Genomic DNA, 18,990 nt, shown 5'->3' with positions numbered 1-18,990 from the left:
GCAAGAGTGTGAATGTGTATGAATATACAGGGTGGGCCATTTATATGGATACACCGTAATAAAATGGGAATGGTTGGTGATATTAAAGTCCTGTTTGTGGCACATTAGTATATGTGAGGGAGCAAACTCCTCAAGATGGGTGGTGGCCATTTAGAAGTCGGCCATCTTGGATACAACTTTTGTTTTTTCAATAGGAAGAGGGCCATGTGACACATCAAACTTATTGGTAATGTCACAAGAAAAACAATGGTGTGCTTGGTTTCAAAAATTAATGCACAAGTCATGTATTTTATAAAGGAAGGGCTCAGAGACCCCAATTGGGCTCCCATGAGCAAGATGAAAGCAGGAGATTCATGTCACAAGTTGGGATGTGGCATGTGTGTGTTTAAGTCAACAATATGTTACACTGCAAATAAAAAGTCAATTCTCATTTCACACATACAACATTCTGCTCATACAACTGAAAAGCAGAGGAACTTAGACATTAATAGTAAAGTTGTTGGTTTTTTTTAAATAAACATGAAGACAACTTTTCTAAAGCAAAGCTATAAGATCTGTAAGGTAAGTATGAGAGGAACATTGAAACGCATCTACAAAACAATCACATAAATAAGCAAAAGTTAGATTTTCCCACAAAAGAATTTAGCAATTGCCCTCTCTTGTTCTTTCTTTTAAAAATTCTTTTAAAATGTGTTTAATTACATTTTTAAGAATACATTTGGGTTCAATCCAAAAGTCTCAGCTGCAAAATGATGCAAAAACAGATACACAAATGTAAAAATTGTTTTCTGCAACAGAGTTAATCTGGTTTTCATAAACTATGATTGAACAAGTAAGAAAGCCAACATAGAAAGTTGAAAAACTGTCTATTTGCATTACAAGACTGCAGCAACTATTTAGCATTCAGCAGCACACATCAACCTGAGGAATCTGATGAAACACCCTCATTGTTGAGTTAGTGAGTGCTCCAAGTCCAAAATATTCAGAAAATACATTTTAATTCCAAAACATTTTATTATTTAACCATGTGCTGCCAAGATAGTGCAAAAATGTTTCATAATATAAACTCCATAAGCTATTAAGTTAGTGGTCGTCATTCTCATTTATTCCCATTATTCAACAGGTTTTCAGCAGTAGAATCGCTAGATACGCAGTTATTCCAAGTGCCTGGTACACTTTTCTTGTAAATAACAAACACTCCAGTTATCTTCAGTGTTTTTAATCAAAACTATTCTGTAATTCCACAAAATCGAACAAAACATTTTCATTTCTTTATCGGAGCATGGATTTGATTTGTTTGTTTGAAAAAAAACACACACCTGAAGATCATGAACGTGTTCAAATTTGTTCAGAAAACCTTTCTCTGCAGCACTTTAAGTGGTCTAAAACACCACAAGGCACCTTCAAAATGTGATTGCTGCATTATGAACATTGAGTGGTTGCTCCAGCTGTTCTTTACCACCCCTGATCCCAATTGATAAAATGGGTTTCGTTAAGACCAGTCTCTAAAAAGCAGTTCAGACCAAGCAACAGTCCTTCAAGAGTAAAAAAAATAAAAATAAAAAAGCTGCAGTTCCACTATTGGCCAATTAAGGTTTGCTAAAAAAAACAAATCAATCCCCATAGATTTCCATGTTAAAAAGCATGTTTACAGACTGGTATAGGAAAGTCTCCTCTATGGATAGTTTCGACCTTTCCTTCTCTTAATGTCATGTAATGTGTGATATTTTTCTATAACTCATCTATTTGGACACAAGTAAGGTTTAAGTTAGGGATGTTATATTTGTAATATAATTGTCCGACAAATAATATAACCTGCTGTGTAGTTTGGCATGTTCAAAAAGTTTGTAAAAATACTGGAATTTCACTCTCCAGAACTGAAGCCCCCATTTAGCAGATACTTAATTTAATGAATATTGCTTGCTAACCAAGTTAGCTAGCTAATATCTACAATCTACCCCCATCATCAAATATTGTCTCTTACTGCTCCTAAAAGACAGCCTGGTATCGTCCAAAATCCCAAGGCTTAACCTTCAAAGTGAGGAATCCAGAAACTACTGGGTGAGATCACTGTGGCTACATCCATCTTTTACATACAGTCTGTGGGTTGCGCCAAACAACTTTAAGCCTGATAATAATAGGCTTAAGGTGTCTCTTAGTGGATGATGATTCACATGAATAAACATGTGAATATAGCCATTGCCTAGCAGCAGTGCTGTCCTGCTAATTTGTTGTTCCTGGGGTAAAAGAAAAGGCATTTAGATTAATATTATAGTAAGAAGAAAACAGGAAAATGAATAGGACTCTCTCAGGATTCTAATAAACACAAGAACACACTGATAGCCAAGCAAACCCAGTTAATTACAAATAGGAGGAAATGCACAGCAGGGGCGGACTTAGGTTGTATGGACGTGGTTTACTCTTGGCCAAAGAAACCATATTTTACTACAAAACAATCAGACTTTCAGAGTCCATGAAATTAAACTTAAATCAGTGCAACACAAAAACAATCAGTTTCACAGAAACCCAAATACACCTAAAAACTAAAATCAAGCATTTCAGCATTTCTAAAATTAAAAAAAAAAGATGGGGGGGTGCTGCTGTTCTCACTGATGGGTGTGATGCTCTGCTCAGGCCATCAGCGCTGCTCAGTATGGCTTCTTCTGCTCGTGACAGGCACAAAAACACACACATCATTGAAAACAAAGGTAATTAAATATCATTGTGACTGGTGTCATTACATCAAATGCATTTTTTAAATAATATAATCTTACCTCTACTGCCCTTTTCCTTACTGTGGAGAAAATAAATGAGAATTACTCTTTAGGACATCAACACCTCATGTAGCTCCACAAACAGCTAACACATGTAAGCTGTATATGTTTCCAGGAAGCGCTGGTGGGTTTGCGGCCTGTTTATATCACTCACCTGAGTGCAGGTAGCGCAGCATTACAAACAGGATGACCAACAGGATTACAATCAAACCAAGAACAATGTTAAACATCCAGCTCCCTGGCTCTGAAACAGATAACACACATGAGACTCTGCTGCTCCCTACTGATAGTTTACAGTATTACACTGAGACGTCTCTCACCTTCCACATTCAGAATGAAGCTCTTTTTGATGGGCACTTTCAGGGAGTGATGAGAGACACTGCAAGTAAACTGTTTGCCAGACTGCCTGAGCGAAGCCTTGAGGTAGAAGAAAGCTGACAGCGAGTAGGTCCTGTCCTGGTTATGTTTGTGGCTGGACAGTAGGATGTTATCCAGTACCTTGGGCAGAGGAGCACCAACCCTCTGGCCTGACGCTGCCGGGTCCTGCTCGTACCAAACTATCTCCACATCCAGGGGGTAATAGCTGTTTGCCTCACACACAACTTTCTGCTCCTGGCCCTCCTGCAGTGAGAAGGTGGGTCCCACATTGAGGGAGACACGAGGAGGCTCTTAGGAGAGAAAGAATGGAAAATGTAAAAAGTTATCCCAAATGTATGAATCCACAGCTTCTGTGTTCTAAGTGATGGAAACATTAAAAAAATCACACGTGAATTTCATTAACCATCATGGAGGGATGGATGGATAATTGTTATTAATCTCTGTCTCTCTTCCACAGCATGTCGTCTATCCTGTCTTCCTTCCCTCACCCCAACCGGTTGCAGCAAATGGCCGCCCCTCCCTGAGCCTGGTTCTGCAGGAGGTTTCTTCCTGTTAAAAGGGAGTTCTTCCTCCCCACTGTCACCAAGTGCAGCTTGAACTGACTGTTGCTGTGAATATAACTGACACAGGAAGCCACTGCTTTAATTTCAAGCTAACAATATAACAAATGAATGAGAACAATGTGTAACTCAGTTGGAGTTAGAGAAGAATAACTCAGTGATTATATGTAGTAGTAGCCAAGAGGTGTGGTCTCTGTGAAGGAGCAATGAAGGATAAACTGGGGGGGCTGGATAGCTGTCATAGGGCCGTCATAAGGAAAAGTGTTTGTGATCCCTGATGATCATTTGAATTGGAGACATTTGAAATTTCTGAATATTTGTAAAAGTTGACAGTAAGACACAACTTACTGAGCCACATAGAGCCCACTTTGATCTTAAGCGAGCTGGACCAGTTAAATTACCATTTCTATCAGTGTAAATGAGTTTAACTAATTTCAACAATACATCTCTGTTGTTCTACATGAGACATACAACATACTGCTGTAATAAACTACATTAATCTGTTAGCGCAACTTTTTTGGCTTAAGTTTTTTTTTTTTAAAGTGTAACATTAGAGAAAACTCTGGTAGCTCCTTACCTGTAGTGCCCTATAATTATAAGGCAGAAAGTTAAATTTCCTATTTTTATTATTTATTTTACTCTAGAAGCATTGTTTTGTTTTTTAAAAAAGCTGACATTTCTAGAGCAGACAGTAAAAATACAGTAACTTTTCTGTCATTTAATTTTTTATTTGCTATTTTATTGTTGTAGCATGAATGGCTATGGGGGAGTTCTCGCAGAGCAGGTCAGCCACTAATCAGAAGGTCGGTGGTTCGATCCCAGGCTGCCTCCTGGCTGCATGCCAAATATCCTTGGGCAAGATACTAACCCCATGTTTGCCTACTGGTGGTGGTCAGAGACTGTGTCCGGCAGCTGTTCTCTGTCAGTGTGCCCCAGGGCAGCTGTGGCTACAATGTAGCTTGCTATCACCAGTGTGTGAATGTGTGTGTGAATGGGTGAATGACTGAATGTAGTGTAAAGAGCTTTGGGGTCCTTAGGACTAGAAAAGCGCTATACAAATGCAGGCCATTTACCATTTATCAGCAGGATAACTATAACATTTATAAAAATACAGTTTTAACTGTATTTTTTAAAACTTCTTCTTCAAAGCTCTTCTTCACATTTCCAGTGGCCGATTAGAGTCTTTGCCTAGCTGACCTTATGTCAAACAACGCTAGGCAATGTTTGGATGAAGTCAGGACCTAGAAGGGCAGGTAATATGCTGCCTGAGCATGAAGCACTGAAAGGAGCTGGTGGTGTCAGCTGTGAAGAGCATGAAATGAAAGTAGATGAAATCTCAGCTGAGGCTCATTAAAAGTTCTCAGGGTCCACTGTCCATTCAAGTGCCCATTATCCCTAACTAAAGGGAACCCATTAAACTAATTTCCAGCCCCATTTGTTTCATTCTTGCTGTACAGTAGAGCAGCTTTACATGATGCACAGTTCAAAATAATCTTGATTTAACTGGGTCTTGAAATTGCTCTTCAGCGCTAACTCCTTTACACCAAGTTTCTTCTGATTGGTTGGACCTTATGAACAAAAGATTAAAAGAGTGGATGTGTTGGGCTTCTCTCCTTACAACCACATTAGGGATATCCACTCTCACTGACTTCATACAGATCTAAAAGTAGAAAAACTGTTTAAAGTCTAGATATGGATACTTGTTATGAAAATCTGAAAATCTGACCATGTTTAATATGGAACAGTATGACAGAAAAACTAAAAAAAACAAACAGAATCAGTCCCCTTTATAATCCATTTTTCAGTTTAACTAATGTAACAGGCAGAATTAGTATTAGTACTTTGTGTCATCTGATTTCCTCACCTTCGATGTGCAGATTTATGTCCACATTGCCAAACAGTGGATTCACTGACACTGAACAAATGTAGGTCCCTTCACTGCTCATCTTAGACAGGGGGAGGGTGTAGGTGGCATCGCCAGTCGCCAGAGCCTTCAGCCCAACGCCGCTCCCCTGGGTGTGCCCGGTGCGGCTGGTGTAGCTGAAGAGTTTATTCCTCTCTCCCCGGTGCTGCCAGTGCCACTCCACAGTGATGTTGGCACCCTTGTGGTCAACGTCAAACTGGCAGTGGAGCTTTTGCTGGGACATCAGGCCTGCTTTCACTGAAGGAGTCTTTGTTTTGATGACCATGGCGACTGTGGAAACAGATCTGGTGACTGTCTGCACAAATTTCTCAAAACAAGTGGCCCACCATGTCCCATAACTACACATGCATCATCAACAATAAGTATCATATGATAGATATATTTTTCTGATTCTGAAATCCTCATATGGTGAGTTTACCTGTGGTGGTGAGAACCTCTCTGTCAGGGATGGGGGGCCATTTGCGGTAGTCCTGCTCTCCTGGGGGAGGCTGGTCAGAGGGGTGCCTGAGGAAACCAGTGACTGTAAAGAGGCCCCTGCTGTGTCTGAGGGTACAGAGGAACCAGCGGTTGTACTCTAGGGCGCCCATGACAGGCCAGCGGACATAAATGCCCTCTGTGCTGTATCTGCGTAGCTCACACTCCAGCTGCTCTTCCTCCACCCCCTCCACATACCGCCTCAGGTCCAACTTTGATCCTAGAATAGGACACATGCAGTCAAATCAAATGTCTTTCAGCCTTCTCCTCATGCAGCCTGCAGTAACTCACCAGTGATTAATAAAGTGATGGCGTTTGGGTTAACAGGAGCATCTTCTTTCTGACCAAATTGCAGCATAGCCTCTCTGTGGATGAGTCGAGTCTCAGTGTGCCCCTCATTATTAGTAAACACATGTTCGTCAGTGAACTGACAGGGCAGCCACGGGTTCTGGATACTCCACACACCTAAATCACACAGACATATGCACAAAATCATCATTAAGCATATGATTCCATTCATGCAGTCGAGTGTAGCGTCCACACTAGCTCTAAAAACGCGGTGACAAAGCCTTGCACAATAACTCACCTGCACTTAGATACAAGTAAATAAGGATATTTAAGATTAAACCCATGATTCTTCATTGGTGACCCCGCAGAAAATCCCCTTTAGTTCGGTTGCCACTCGAAGTTTCTCCGGATACTTTCACTTTCATTTTCAAGGAAAAAAAACTGGCTTTGCAGACGCTCCGATCACGTGACAAGCAGCACACAAAGTAAGAGGGAAAATATGAAATTATAATAATATTCGCCGTTAAATTGCACTAGTTTCAACGTTAGATTGTTAAAACCCCTAGTTATTGTTTTGTTTAGTAGTAATCTGGCTGTGTCCAGTGCGCACTACTGTGTGACAAGTTACTCACAAAATATCCATAATCATGCCCACAGTTGTATTTCTACAGAGGTTTCTCCACACGTCTCAACGAGTCAACTGTAGGTTATGCTTCCATTTTTTTTACGCCATCAAACTCGTAGTACTGCCTTTGACCTGAGGTGTTGCTGTGAGTGCACCAGAGCACATCCACAGCCACAGCACAGGAAGGTTTTTTTTTTTGTTTGTTTTGGTTTTGTTTGTTTTGTTTTGTTTTGTTTTACAAAAATTTTTATTCATGAACAATAGCACAAGAAACAGACAAGAAACTTAGAGTATTCATCAAATAAAAATCATGTGTAAAAACTGTGTGTTTAAGAAGCTAAAACAAAGTTATAAACTATCAGAAAGCAGTAACTTGTCTCAAATTAATTTAAAATGGCCAGGTAAAGCAACTTCTGTATTTATTTTTATTTAATGTTAATAACTGTACAATACTCTGTTTTTGGTAACTATTGTCCATGATGTAAATATGTAAAAAAAAATGTGCATGCTTCTGTTCTGTGTCCTGTGTGTCCTATTTGTTTGTATACAGTATGTGTTTTTCTTGCTGCTGTTACAACCAAATTTCCCCTTCTGGGACAATTAAAGGATTATTCTATTCTATTCTATTCTAAAGTAAGGGCTTTCCTATCACTTGCAAGTTTTAGCAATTTACTCAAGAATTTAAATTCATTAAGCAATCAGTTTTTCACTGTTTGGTTTTAAAATATTTACATTTGTGGATACAGTATTCCCTGACAACAACAGAGTCCAAACAAATATCCCATACTTGATTGCTTTATTGAATCCCAGTGGACTGTAACTAGCTCCATTTCATAAAGAGATTGCAATAATGTGGAAATAGTGTGGAAAAAGCAGAAGATCCAGACTTCAATATCATCTTCACAGAATACTCAGGTGGTCGTATCCAAGTTAAACCAGTTTAAATTGGTTTAACTTGGATAATAACTTGAAATTTCTGAATTTCATCTCCTTGTTACCTGAACTTAACTGAATTAATCTTAACTGAATTGTGACAGTTACAGGATCCTGTTCAGGGAGGGTGCTGTCCTAGCTCCACTAGTTACTGAAACATTACTATTAGGGGTTGCATCCTTCTTCCATATGGTCTTCCAGTGCTTCCACCAAATGTTGCCTTGGTGGGCCATTGTCATATGGTTTCCCTGCCATTGAGAGGGAACTGTAATAATGTAATAATGTAATAAACCAGCTGTACTCCACTGAACCATTCATGGTTCAGTGGAGTACAGCTGGTTTATTCTCCTGCCTTCTATCTCTCTGGTATACATCTGGCCATGGTTGTGATTCTTTGCTTGGCAGTTTCCAAGCCACTTCTGTACTTCTTAGACACTCCTTTCTGCAGCTCTGTGGAGGGCTAACTTCCCTCCACACTGCCCTGATTTTGGCCGCCTTCTCCATGGAGGGCACTGCTTCTTGTGGTTGTTCATCTTTTAGCAAAGCATCTCAGTGATCACTGCTGCTGTGGTTTAGACCAGCTGGTTGGTTTCAGTTTGTCTGTAACGCTGCATTCACATCTTTTAGTAGTCCTTCAAAGATTACTTTGAAAGTTGAACGTTATAGACTTGATAATCAGCCGCAGCTTAGCCACAATCTTCTCTCTCTAGCACTCAACACCTTCATCGAATTAGTTGTACTTGGGGCTTGGTTCCAATATGGGATGAGGGTGATAATATCTCCCCCCTGACGTGATGTCCTGGCCCTGTCGTTGCCATAGCATTTGTGTTGTACATCATCGATCTCCAATTGGGATAGCAGTTGCTTCTTCAGAATGTTGGAGCACCTAAGCTAAGTTGTTTCGCTTTCAGTTTACAACCTCTTCTGTTCCATGTGAGAGGATTTTCTCTAAGGCAGGAGAAATTATCTCCAAGAAAAGAAACAGACTCGGCCATCGCACAGTGGAACAAATTCTCTTCCTAAACAAAAACCAAACAGGATAACCTTAAATGCATCATGTTTTTATTTTACAAGTTAATAAGCATTTTCCTTTTTCAGAACAGATAAAAAATGAGCTTAGAGTCCAGGACCAGCTCAAAGAAGAGAGGGTCAACTTTGAAAAAAGGACATCAGAATATCTTGTAGAGGCTAGCACGCTGTTTCAATGTAGAGACAGACTTAAAACAGTGGAGGCACTAGAAGAGAAATTAAAAGCTGAAATTAAAACATGGCAAAAAAAAGCAGAGGATTTTGAAGAGCAAAAGGACAGGGTCATTATGGAGAAAAGCGCATTGATAATGAAAAATAATGAACTGTCAGATTTTCTTTTGGGAAAGGACTTGGACAATAACAAACTAGTAAAAGAGTTAAAAGAAAAACAAGAGGAAGTAGAAAGTCAGACAAAGGAAGCCTCAAAGCAGCTTTCTAACACACCTGGAGAAAGTCCTGCAGATGAAAAATGAACAAATAGCCAAACTTGAAATTGAGAGGCGGGGATCCTTCAATATAATGACATACAATGTGAAAACTGAAGATGGACTGATATTAAGGAGAAATCGGAGGAGTTTACTGTACACTCAAAAGACAATGGGACCATCGGAAGGACAGTGTGATGACAACAACACACCACCTGAACCAACAGGTGGTGTGTTGTTTTACATGCATGGATGTGAGCCACGTTAAAACAAAGAAGCTTGCTCACTACTATTGATGTTTTATTAAAAACATGACAGCGGCTGCCCAGTCTTTCACCGATTTACGAAGGCCCGGCCAAATGAACCTAGAGCTGACCAGCTTGACCGAGGCCCCGATGCCTGGATGAGAGAGGGTGTGTACGGAGTCGAAAACGCGACGACGCCACGAAAGGGGAACTACAGGGCGTGGACGGCTGGTGGAAACATCGCACAGCAGGCTAGGCCCACCGTTCCACACGGGTCTGTCCTCCAGTAGGGGAGACCGGGGATAGTTGTAACGTGGGTCAGTTGTAACACTTCCAATTTCTCCAATCAGGGCTAAGTTTCAAATGATGTGACTCATCCTGTGCATGCCCAATTCAGTTCTGCTATCACATGTGAAAAATCAGTACATTTTGTCAAACACAGACAATTTAACATGAAAAAAAGTAATTTGTATACCAAAAAGTAAGTTTTTCTACTTTATTTCAATTTCTAATAGCATTATCTGCTTTGCAGTTAAACTCATCAAACTTGAATTATGTTATTTGTATGTCTATGGGGATATATTCTGTGTAGGTCTTTAGTGCTAATGTTTTAGCCGTTGACTGTAATGTTAGCTAGTTCATGGCTATAGGAGTCTGGGTCAGTTGTAACAGCAACAGTCTGGGTTAGTTGTAACAATAATGCAGATGTTACCACACTATTACTTTAACTTATATTAAACAAGTTGGGGCAACGACTTCAGCAGAGAGGTTCACTGGTCACCTTTGTATATGCAGTTAATGCCACTGGCAACACAATTCCTCCACTGTTTGTGTTCCCACACATACATTATGCAGACCACTGTGTCAGAGATGGACCAGTAGGAAGTACTGGTAGTGGAAATAAATCAGGATGGGTGCAAGAAACAGATTTCCTCATCTTTCTGAAGCACTTTGCAAACCACACCAAGGTAAGCCATGATAAAAAGTAATGGAATTGCGATGCTGGTGAACAACTATATTTTTTCAGCTTCATTGTTATGTTCAAAATTGGTGCAAGAGTTGTAGGTTATAATGCCCACTGAGCCAATGAGGCCAAACTCAAGGAAGACCAACCAAAATTAATGAAATATTCAGTTGCAGAAAATTCCATAACTTTTTTGGGGGGTTGGAATATGTTCAAAGTTAGATTTCTGCATTCTGTCACACACACACACAGCTACATAAATGGCTCCAAGTGCATTCATGTGTTGAATAAACAAAGATTACATGTTAATATTTTGTTAGTACCCTTATTTCATTGTGTTACATTTCACCCCAGGATATGTTACAACTAACCCAGACTATGGGGTTACCGGTAATTGTAACATTTCACTCTTCGTGTTTGAGACCATACCATGCAATGGGTAATTGTGCTGCAGAGAAAATAGCTGCACTATTTAATAGCAGAGACATGTAAATACTTTGCATTACATTTTGAATCCACTACCTTAAAAGAGCTTCAATTTACAGACAGAAATGTCAAAAATGTTACAACTATCCCCGGTCTCCCCTACAAGGCCCGTTTGCGCAGACCGAAGGGCTAGGACGTCCGGGTCGGCCTGTTGGTCAGCGGCCAAAGCCTCAAAGTCTATGCCAACATAAACGGGAGAAACCAGCACGCGGGATAGACAGTCAGTTGGACTTACCAGCCGCGTGCTCAATGTCAGTTGTGAACTCGGAAATGGCAGCCAACTGGCACTACTGGCGCCCGCTCCACGGATCAGAGACCTTGGACATCGCAAATGTCAAAGGTTTATGATTGACGTACGCGGTGAAGCTCCGACCCTCGAGAAAAAAACGAAAATGCCGTGTCGCGAGGTGCCAGCAACTCCCTGTCAAAAATGCTATATTTGCGCTCACTGTCCCTAAGTGTGCGACTAAAAAAAAGTGAGCGGTTGCCAGACACCGGAGACCCGCTGTTCTAACACTGCGCCACGTCCGACACGTCGGAGGTCAACGCAATCTCCGCCGACGGAAACGGGTGAGCCAGCAGGGCGGCGTTTGCCAGCGCGGTCTTGGCCCCAGAAAATGCCTGGATGCGTTCAGGGAGCCAATCAATTGGGTCCTTAGCTGTTTTACCCTTCAAGGCAGCATAGAGAGGCTGCAGCAGGTGCGCAGCTCTGGGGAGAAAGCGGTTGTAGAAATTGACCATCCCCAAGAACTCCTGCAACGCTTTAATGGACGCGGGACGCGGAAAAGCCGAAACGGCCCGGACCTTGTCTGGCAACGGAACCACACCGTCAGCGGAAATGCGGTGGCCCAAGAAATCCAGAACCGGCAAGCCGAACTGGCACTTGGAGGGGTTGACGATCAGGTCATGTGCCGCCAAGCGCTGGAAAACCTGATGCAGATGCGACGCATGCTGACTCTCAGAACAGCTGGCCACCAATATATCGTCAAGGTACACGAAGACGAAAAGCAGCTCGCGCAAGACAGAGTCCATCAACCGCTGAAAAGTCTGGGCGGCGCCTTTCAGGCCGAACGGCATGCGCAAAAATTCAAACAGGCCGAAAGGGGTAATAACGGCAGTTTTGGGGACGTCTTCGGCGCGCACGGGAACCTGGTGATACCCCCGCACCAAATCAATTTTAGAAAAAATCGAGGTGCCGGCGAGGTGGGCGGAAAAATCCTGGATGTGGGGAATGGGGGTAACGGTCGTTCTCCGTGACATTATTCAAACGGCGAAAATCCCCACAAGGCCGCCACCGACCGTCTGACTTGGGCACCATGTGTAGAGGAGAAGCCCAGGCACTATTCGAGCGATGCACAATGCCGAGGCGCTCCATTGCAGCAAACTCTTCCTGAGCGACGGAGAGTTTCGCGGGGTCGAGGCGGCGCGCGCGTGCGAACACCGGGGGACCGACCGTCGGAATATAAGGTTCAAGCCCGTGCTTCGTTGCCGTGTTCGAGAAATTAGGAACAGTTAGTGAAGGGAACTCCAAGAGCAAACGCTGAAAAACATTCCCTGAAGTCACTAAATTAGCCTGATTCAGGGGCTCGGTGGCGCGAGTGAAACAGGGTATTGAAGAAAAAGACAGGGCATCGATTAAGCGTCTGTTAGCGACATCGACCAGCAGTCCGTGGGCACAAAAAAAATCGGTGCCCAAAATAGGTACAGAGCTAGCGGCACCAACAAAGGTCCATTGGAAATCCCGACCATGAAAACAAACAGTGACGAACCTTTCCCCGAACGTTGCGATGGGAGAGTCATTAGCCGCAATAAGCTGCGGTCCGTAGCCCGCTGCTAAACTGTCGGCTCCGGACGGGGGAAGGAGGCTCTTCTGGGAGCCGGAGTCGAGGAAACGTCTCCCAGAGCGCGAGTCTTCTATGAAGAGCAGTTTTTCTTTGTCGCCAGCGGTCGCGGCCGCTACAGCTCGCTGGCGGGGCCCGTGTCCCAGGGTCGGAGAAGCGCAAGGCAGCAGGCAGCGGTGCGCTCCGGCGCCAAAACGCTGATGGTAGAAACAATTTACCCTGAAGCAAAACTTAAGCCAGGCAGTAATTGACAAAAAAGCAAAACAAGTAAAAGAGAAAGAACTCAAGCAAAAAGAAGAATGCTTAAAAAAGGAGATCAAAAGTCCAGGACCAGCTCATGGAAGAGTGGGTGAACTGTGAGAAAAGAAAAACATAATATGTGAAATGCTATACATATAAAGGCTAACCACTGAGCCCTGCTCTGAAAAACTGCCATGGATGTAACTCTGTCTGTAAAGTTGCATTTAAGAAATAAGTGCTTAAAGTTAAAGTTTAAAGCGCCATCTTCTGTCACTACGGAACATGAAGTCACGTGGTTGGTTGGTTAATAGACTTGTGAAAGTTGACTAGTTGATAGACATCGTACACTTTCTGGATCCATATATTATATGTGGGAGGTCCTGGTTTTAACCATCTAATAATTATGCATTTTAGGGCTGCAGTGAGGTAAGTTTTGGCTTTGCAGTCAATAAGTTCTGGAATCCTTCCCAAAACTGCTACTGTAGGATCAGTTTATCTTTTATTCACTGCAACATTTAACATTTGGGTGATGGCACAAAGACTGAGAGAGAGGAGGATAGAGAGGGAGTAGGGTGAAGACAGCAAAGAGAGAGAGCAAAAAGAAACAGGTAAGAGTGGACAATGTAGTCACATTCACCAAAAATTATAAAGCTGTAGCTTCATTTTTTACCCACATTTATTAATGATGATTTCACGTATCTAAGTAGTGGGTTGTACTGTTGTTGATTATTTGGAACACCAACCTGCTGTTATAGTAATTATAAGATTATATTTTTATCATTTTCCAACAAATACAATTCCAGGAATATGGAGAGAGACACACAGAGTCAGAGGGAACAGACTACAAATCTGTTCTCCACTCGTGAAATTAGGGTACATGATGCTTTGTGCTGAGTCTGCATAACAAAGGGAGCATTTGTATGAATTCAAAAACATATAAAACAACTCTATTACAAGTTTGCTTCACGTACAAGGTCTATGCAGGGATTTTCCATTGTTTATACTATGTAATGCTACTTTAAGTGCTTGGTGACTCAGTGAGCTGGCTCTATGTGATTAAGAAACTGAAATAGTGCCTCTTTAATGACTGAGCCTTTGCCTCAGTTTGGATCCATGCTAAAATGGGTGGATTAGATTGAAATCTCTCACAATTCACTCTGAATTATTCTTAGAGGAACTCATTTCCTTTTGAAGGTGACATTGTGATGTTAATCAAAATGAGTTAAGGTTTGCAAGTGTGAAAAAGGTTGATGACATTTGCAAACAGCATGTTCCATTACTAATAAATAAAGGCACTGCATGCATGACTGGGAGCTGAACCCCCCCCCCCCAAAAAAAAGGTTTAAACCTAGAATTGCCCGCGCTCTCCAAACATCATCTTACTTGGTTTATTTTTCACCTGAGTGTTTAAATAAAAGCTTATAGTAAAGGTAGTGCATATTTTATTTATCACAGATTTTACATTGGATGCCCTTCCTGATGCAACCCTCCTGTTTATCCAGCCTTGATAAACCAGCACTAGAAGTACACTAGCTTGGTTTGCATTTCATTCCAGTCTGAAAGAGATCTTTCTGTTCCTGTTTACTAACCTGAATCTACAGTGGATTCATTCTTTTCAGCATCCTTATTATATTTATTAATTTTACAGTAATCTTCATTTAGTAAACTGACATTCAGTTTCCAATATTCTGTTTTTATTCAGCTCTATATAGAACCTTGTCTCCCCAGTGTTTAGTCCAAAAAGTGTCTCGTGCATCAGAAGAATCAGTCCTGGCTCCTGAATCCACTGGCTCAGCAGCTGCTAACCCGTAATCTTCAGTAGTTTTAATGTTATTGCACTGTTTTACATTCATACATGCAGGAGTTTACACATCGACACAAATCTACCTTTCACTGGTGTTTCTATGGGGACCCCAGAAAGGACAGTTTGCCAGCCAGCCTTGTGTGTTGAGAATGGGGCCACATCCTCTCGCTCTGATCCCAGTCCTCCAGTTTGTTTGTTTTTATATCGCCTTACCCGCTAACGTTCTCCATGCTGTGAAGAAAAATGACAATTACCCTCTAGAACATCAACGAGTTATGTCATAATGATCTTCATATTACATGCTTTCATGTCAGTGACTCCAAAACAGCAAGCTCGTGTGACTGTATTCTTTCCTTGTGTGTGTGTTTTGATGTAGCAGCAGGTCTGTATCACTCACCTGAGTGCAGGTAGCGCCGCTTCACATACAACAGCAGGATCATAACAGAGCCCACAGCGAGGTACAACATCCAGTTTGTTGGCTCTGAAACAGAACACACATCAAGCTCTGCTCCTCCCAGATGCTAGCTCCTAGTATTACACTGAGACTCACCTTCCACAATCAGGGTGAAGCTCTTTGTGATGGGCACTTTCAGGGACTGATGGGAAACGCTGCATGTGAACCTTTTCCCAGAGTCCCTGAGCGAAGCCTGGAGGTAGAAGAAGCCCGACAACGAGAAGGTCATGTCCCGATTTTCTTTGTGGTAGGAAAGGAAGACATTCTCCAGTGACCTGGGATGTGGAGCGTCCAACATGACTGGATCCTGCTCGTACCAAATTATCTCCACATCCCGAGGGTAGTAGCTGTTTGCCCCACACACAATCTTCCTCTTGTTACCCTCCACTAGTGAGAGACTGGGTCCCACATTGAGGGAGACATGGGGAGGCTCTGAGGAAAGCAAAAAACATTACTTTAAAAGCTGAAACGAACAGTGGCTTTTCTGCTGACTTTCTATATTTCTAAGTTCTAAAAAACACATCCACACCATACGACTTTTATCACATAAGATGAGAATGAACACTTTAAGAGCCTGATTTGCTTTTTTTTTTTTTTTAAAAAAAAGAAAAAAAGACTGAATAAAAAAAAAAAAGAGTTAAAAAAATTTTTTGTCAGCATTTACAAAGATACTTTTACATGCTATTTTGTCCTATTCAGGAGACATGGTTTTGCAGACATGTTCATGTGCAGCCCTCCAACAGCATGTAGCCTGATGGCGATGACGCTATGCTGATAATGCTGAAAAGTGGGCGTGAACAGCAGAGTGAGTGACAGCAGGCATGCAACAGGAAACAGTGACGGACTGGTTCTACCACATATTTTTGACGTTGCTCCTGATAGCAGTAAACATCTCCAGCAAACTTTAAACAGTAATAATAAGAGTATTTATGGTTGTCACACTATGCTGTACACATCACAAACAGCTTTTTCACAGTCCACCTTAAACTCCATCAGTAAATGTGGTTGAAAGCATATAAGCACAATTTAGTATTAGTACTTTTGTCCATGGCCTATGAACTCTCTGACTGTTTTCCTCACCTTCAATCTGCAGATTTATATCCACCCTGCCGAATAGTGGATTCACGGACACTGAACAAATGTAGGTCCCTTCACTGCTTATCATGGTGGAGGCGAGGGTGTAGGAGGCATCTCCGGCTGCAAAGGCACGTAGTCCAACACCACTTCCTTGGGTCTGTCCTGTGCGCCTGTTGTAACTGAAGAGCTTGGTCCTCTCACCGTGGTGCTGCTTGTGCCACTCCACAGTGACCTTTGCACCTTTGTGGTCGACATCAAACTGGCAGTGGAGCTTTTGCTGGAACTTCAGGCGTGCTTTAACTGAGGGAGTCTGTGTTTTGATGACCATGGCGACTGTGGAAAAGTGTGACAAACATGAACACATGCGAGTTGTTAAGCACATTTCTCAATACAAGTGTCCAATAACAGTGTAGGAGCCATGGGAAAGGCCATATTTCATTTGTGTATTGAAAGTTGAAGATGAACCCTAAGTGGTGCAACATTTCTTAAATCTGAAATGTGACACCTCTGGCAATCCCTAATTCTAGGCCATTACGGCTGAAGATTCCTGGTTAGCTGGGTACATATACCACTCAGTTAACAAACCACCTGGGTACAGCCTACTGTGCATATAGCTTAACACAAGGATCCTTACCTCTTATCTGTGTACATGTGTTTATTTGTCTCATCCATGTAATCATTAACACCAACTGGCTGATATTAGTTACACAGACACAGGTTCCTGTTACATGCATGCAATCTTCCTCATTAACTCAGTACCATTGTTCCACATGATAACACTTTCTTATCTTTAATTAGCTTAAAAATTCCTGCACACGTTGAGGAAATCCAAAGCACCTGCCACAGATGCTCTTTGTTGTCATTAATGATGCATTCAACCACATCTTATAGGACAAATACACATTTGTTCTGGGACGCACTCTCTCTCAAACAAATACTAATATTTCTAGGTTATGTGCTGGTGTAATACATTTTGTAGATATGTAAATATGTCATCGGGTGAGACTGCTGATGTCTAACTTTGATTGTAGTTCTTCATTTAATTATTAATCAGACTGACCAAATCAATGTATTTTATGAGAAGAATTAAGTACATTTTTATTATTTCATTATTTTAATTATTTTATGAACATTTTATTATTTGTTTTAATGGATGGTTAGTCATTTGTAATCAAGTTAATTGTTTTATTTTCCTTCAGTCAAAGTTTGTTCCCATAATATTTATATTTTCTTCCTTTATGGGGTCTGGCACAGCAATACTAACGACTAGTCATAACTCCAACAAAAAACAAACTTTTAAGACAAATATATTCAGTTTTAGTCTGAAATCCTCATATGTTCAGTTTACCTGTGGTGGTGAGTACCTCTCTGTTAGGGATGGGGGGCCATTTGTGGTAGTCTGGCCGTCCTGGGGGAGGCTGGTCGAAGGGGCGCCTGAGGAAGCTGGTGATGGTGAAGAGGCCCCTGCTGTGTCTGAGGATGCAGGTAAACCAGTGGTTGTACTCATGGGCACCGAGGACAGGCCAGCGGACGTAACCGCCCTCTGTGCTGTATCTGTGCAGCTCACACTTCAGCTGCTCTGCCTCCACCCCCTCCACATACTGCAGCAGATCCAACTTTGATCCTAGAAGACAATAAAATAAACTCTAACACACTGTTGTTGTTGTTGTTGTTCATGTTGTTTTCAGCCTTCTCCTCATGCAGGCTGCAGTAACTCACTGGTGATCAGGAAAGTGATGGCGTTTGGGTTAACAGGAGCATCTCCTTTCTGACCAAACTGAAGTATAGCCTCTCTGTGGATGAGCTGAGTCTCTGTGTGGTTGTCCTTATTCAAAAACACACGCTCATCAATGAAGTAGCAGGGCAGCCACAGGATCTGATGGACACTCCACACACCTGAATGACACACACGGGCATAGAAGATCAAACAGTGTTAAGTTCATGTGGTAGCCTGTAGTGCCGATACTTGTTGCTGACCTACACACAAGCTGTAATCTGTGACAATAACTCACCTGCACTTAGAGACCAGTAAATAAATATCGTGAATATTAAACTCATGATTCTTCCCCGGTGCCCTCCACGGTCATACCCCTTGCTGCGCGATTGTCACAGGAAGTTTGTCGGGATACTTTCACTTTCACTCTGCAGGGGTGAATGCTGTGCAGAACAGGATAACGAGCTGCTCACAGAAGAAAATAACAAAAAAGAAAAAATCTAGAATATTTGCTGTTAAATTGCGTTAATTTCCCCGGATAGCCTGTACAGGTGTCCTAATTATTTTATTGTCAGTCATTATGAGGATGACTGTGTGTCCTGTGTAAACTACTGTCTGTGCTGTGTCATACATAAAAGCTGGATTTTTACCGATTCGTTTTCCCACAAAGATCTATTGTAAATTCACGGCGAATAGTTTTGTTTTTGTCTTTTGTTTTTTGGTGGGGGGTGTCTTTTTTTGTTTTTTAACTGTAT

General features: G+C 41.8%; 2 protein-coding genes across 3 annotated transcripts; both read right to left on the bottom strand.

Annotated features, from left to right (window-relative positions):
• Window positions 1-513: 513 nt before the first annotated feature.
• Window positions 514-13,387, bottom strand: dhrs13b.2 (dehydrogenase/reductase (SDR family) member 13b.2). Of its 2 annotated transcripts, none has more exons than XM_085380727.1 (8): window positions 12,875-13,387; window positions 6,402-6,575; window positions 6,055-6,330; window positions 5,577-5,906; window positions 3,095-3,442; window positions 2,929-3,018; window positions 2,775-2,794; window positions 514-2,663 (listed from the first exon to the last, which is right to left on the bottom strand). In XM_085380727.1, the coding sequence occupies exons 1-8, from the start codon at window positions 12,903-12,905 to the stop codon at window positions 2,649-2,651; spliced, it is 1,284 nt and encodes a 427-aa protein (XP_085236853.1). In that variant the 5' UTR covers window positions 12,906-13,387; the 3' UTR covers window positions 514-2,648. The 2 variants fall into 2 exon arrangements, with proteins under 2 accessions (XP_085236853.1, XP_085236852.1); XM_085380726.1 differs by lacking the exon at window positions 12,875-13,387 and adding an exon at window positions 6,697-7,141 and having other exon boundaries at window positions 516-2,663.
• A 513-nt stretch (window positions 13,388-13,900) lies between these two features.
• Window positions 13,901-18,637, bottom strand: LOC146653481 (tapasin-related protein-like). The gene is made up of 7 exons (XM_085380093.1): window positions 18,534-18,637; window positions 18,241-18,417; window positions 17,870-18,145; window positions 16,525-16,854; window positions 15,541-15,876; window positions 15,388-15,471; window positions 13,901-15,221 (listed from the first exon to the last, which is right to left on the bottom strand). The coding sequence occupies exons 1-7, from the start codon at window positions 18,577-18,579 to the stop codon at window positions 15,190-15,192; spliced, it is 1,281 nt and encodes a 426-aa protein (XP_085236219.1). The 5' UTR covers window positions 18,580-18,637; the 3' UTR covers window positions 13,901-15,189.
• Between the last annotated feature and the right edge of the window lie 353 nt (window positions 18,638-18,990).

This window comes from Rhamphochromis longiceps, linkage group LG14 (assembly GCF_057381845.1).
Source record: "Rhamphochromis longiceps isolate RC_006_pf linkage group LG14, R_longiceps_female_GT1.1, whole genome shotgun sequence".
Taxonomy (NCBI): Eukaryota; Metazoa; Chordata; class Actinopteri; order Cichliformes; family Cichlidae; genus Rhamphochromis; species Rhamphochromis longiceps.
Note: the sequence above shows the minus strand (reverse complement) of the source record. Positions and strands in the feature narration are given on the sequence as shown.

Coding starts and splice junctions, on each gene's coding strand:
- dhrs13b.2 (XM_085380726.1), bottom strand. CDS start 6,742: ATGGGTTTAATCTTAAATATCCTTATTTACTTGTATCTAAGTGCAG. Junction 3,443..5,576: donor CATAAATCTGCACATCGAAG/GTGAGGAAATCA, acceptor TTCTCTCCTAAG/AGCCTCCTCGTGTCTCCCTC. Junction 3,019..3,094: donor CTTCATTCTGAATGTGGAAG/GTGAGAGACGTC, acceptor TATCTGTTTCAG/AGCCAGGGAGCTGGATGTTT.
- LOC146653481 (XM_085380093.1), bottom strand. CDS start 18,579: ATGAGTTTAATATTCACGATATTTATTTACTGGTCTCTAAGTGCAG. Junction 16,855..17,869: donor AGAGGTACTCACCACCACAG/GTAAACTGAACA, acceptor ACTTTTCCACAG/TCGCCATGGTCATCAAAACA. Junction 15,877..16,524: donor TATAAATCTGCAGATTGAAG/GTGAGGAAAACA, acceptor TGCTTTCCTCAG/AGCCTCCCCATGTCTCCCTC.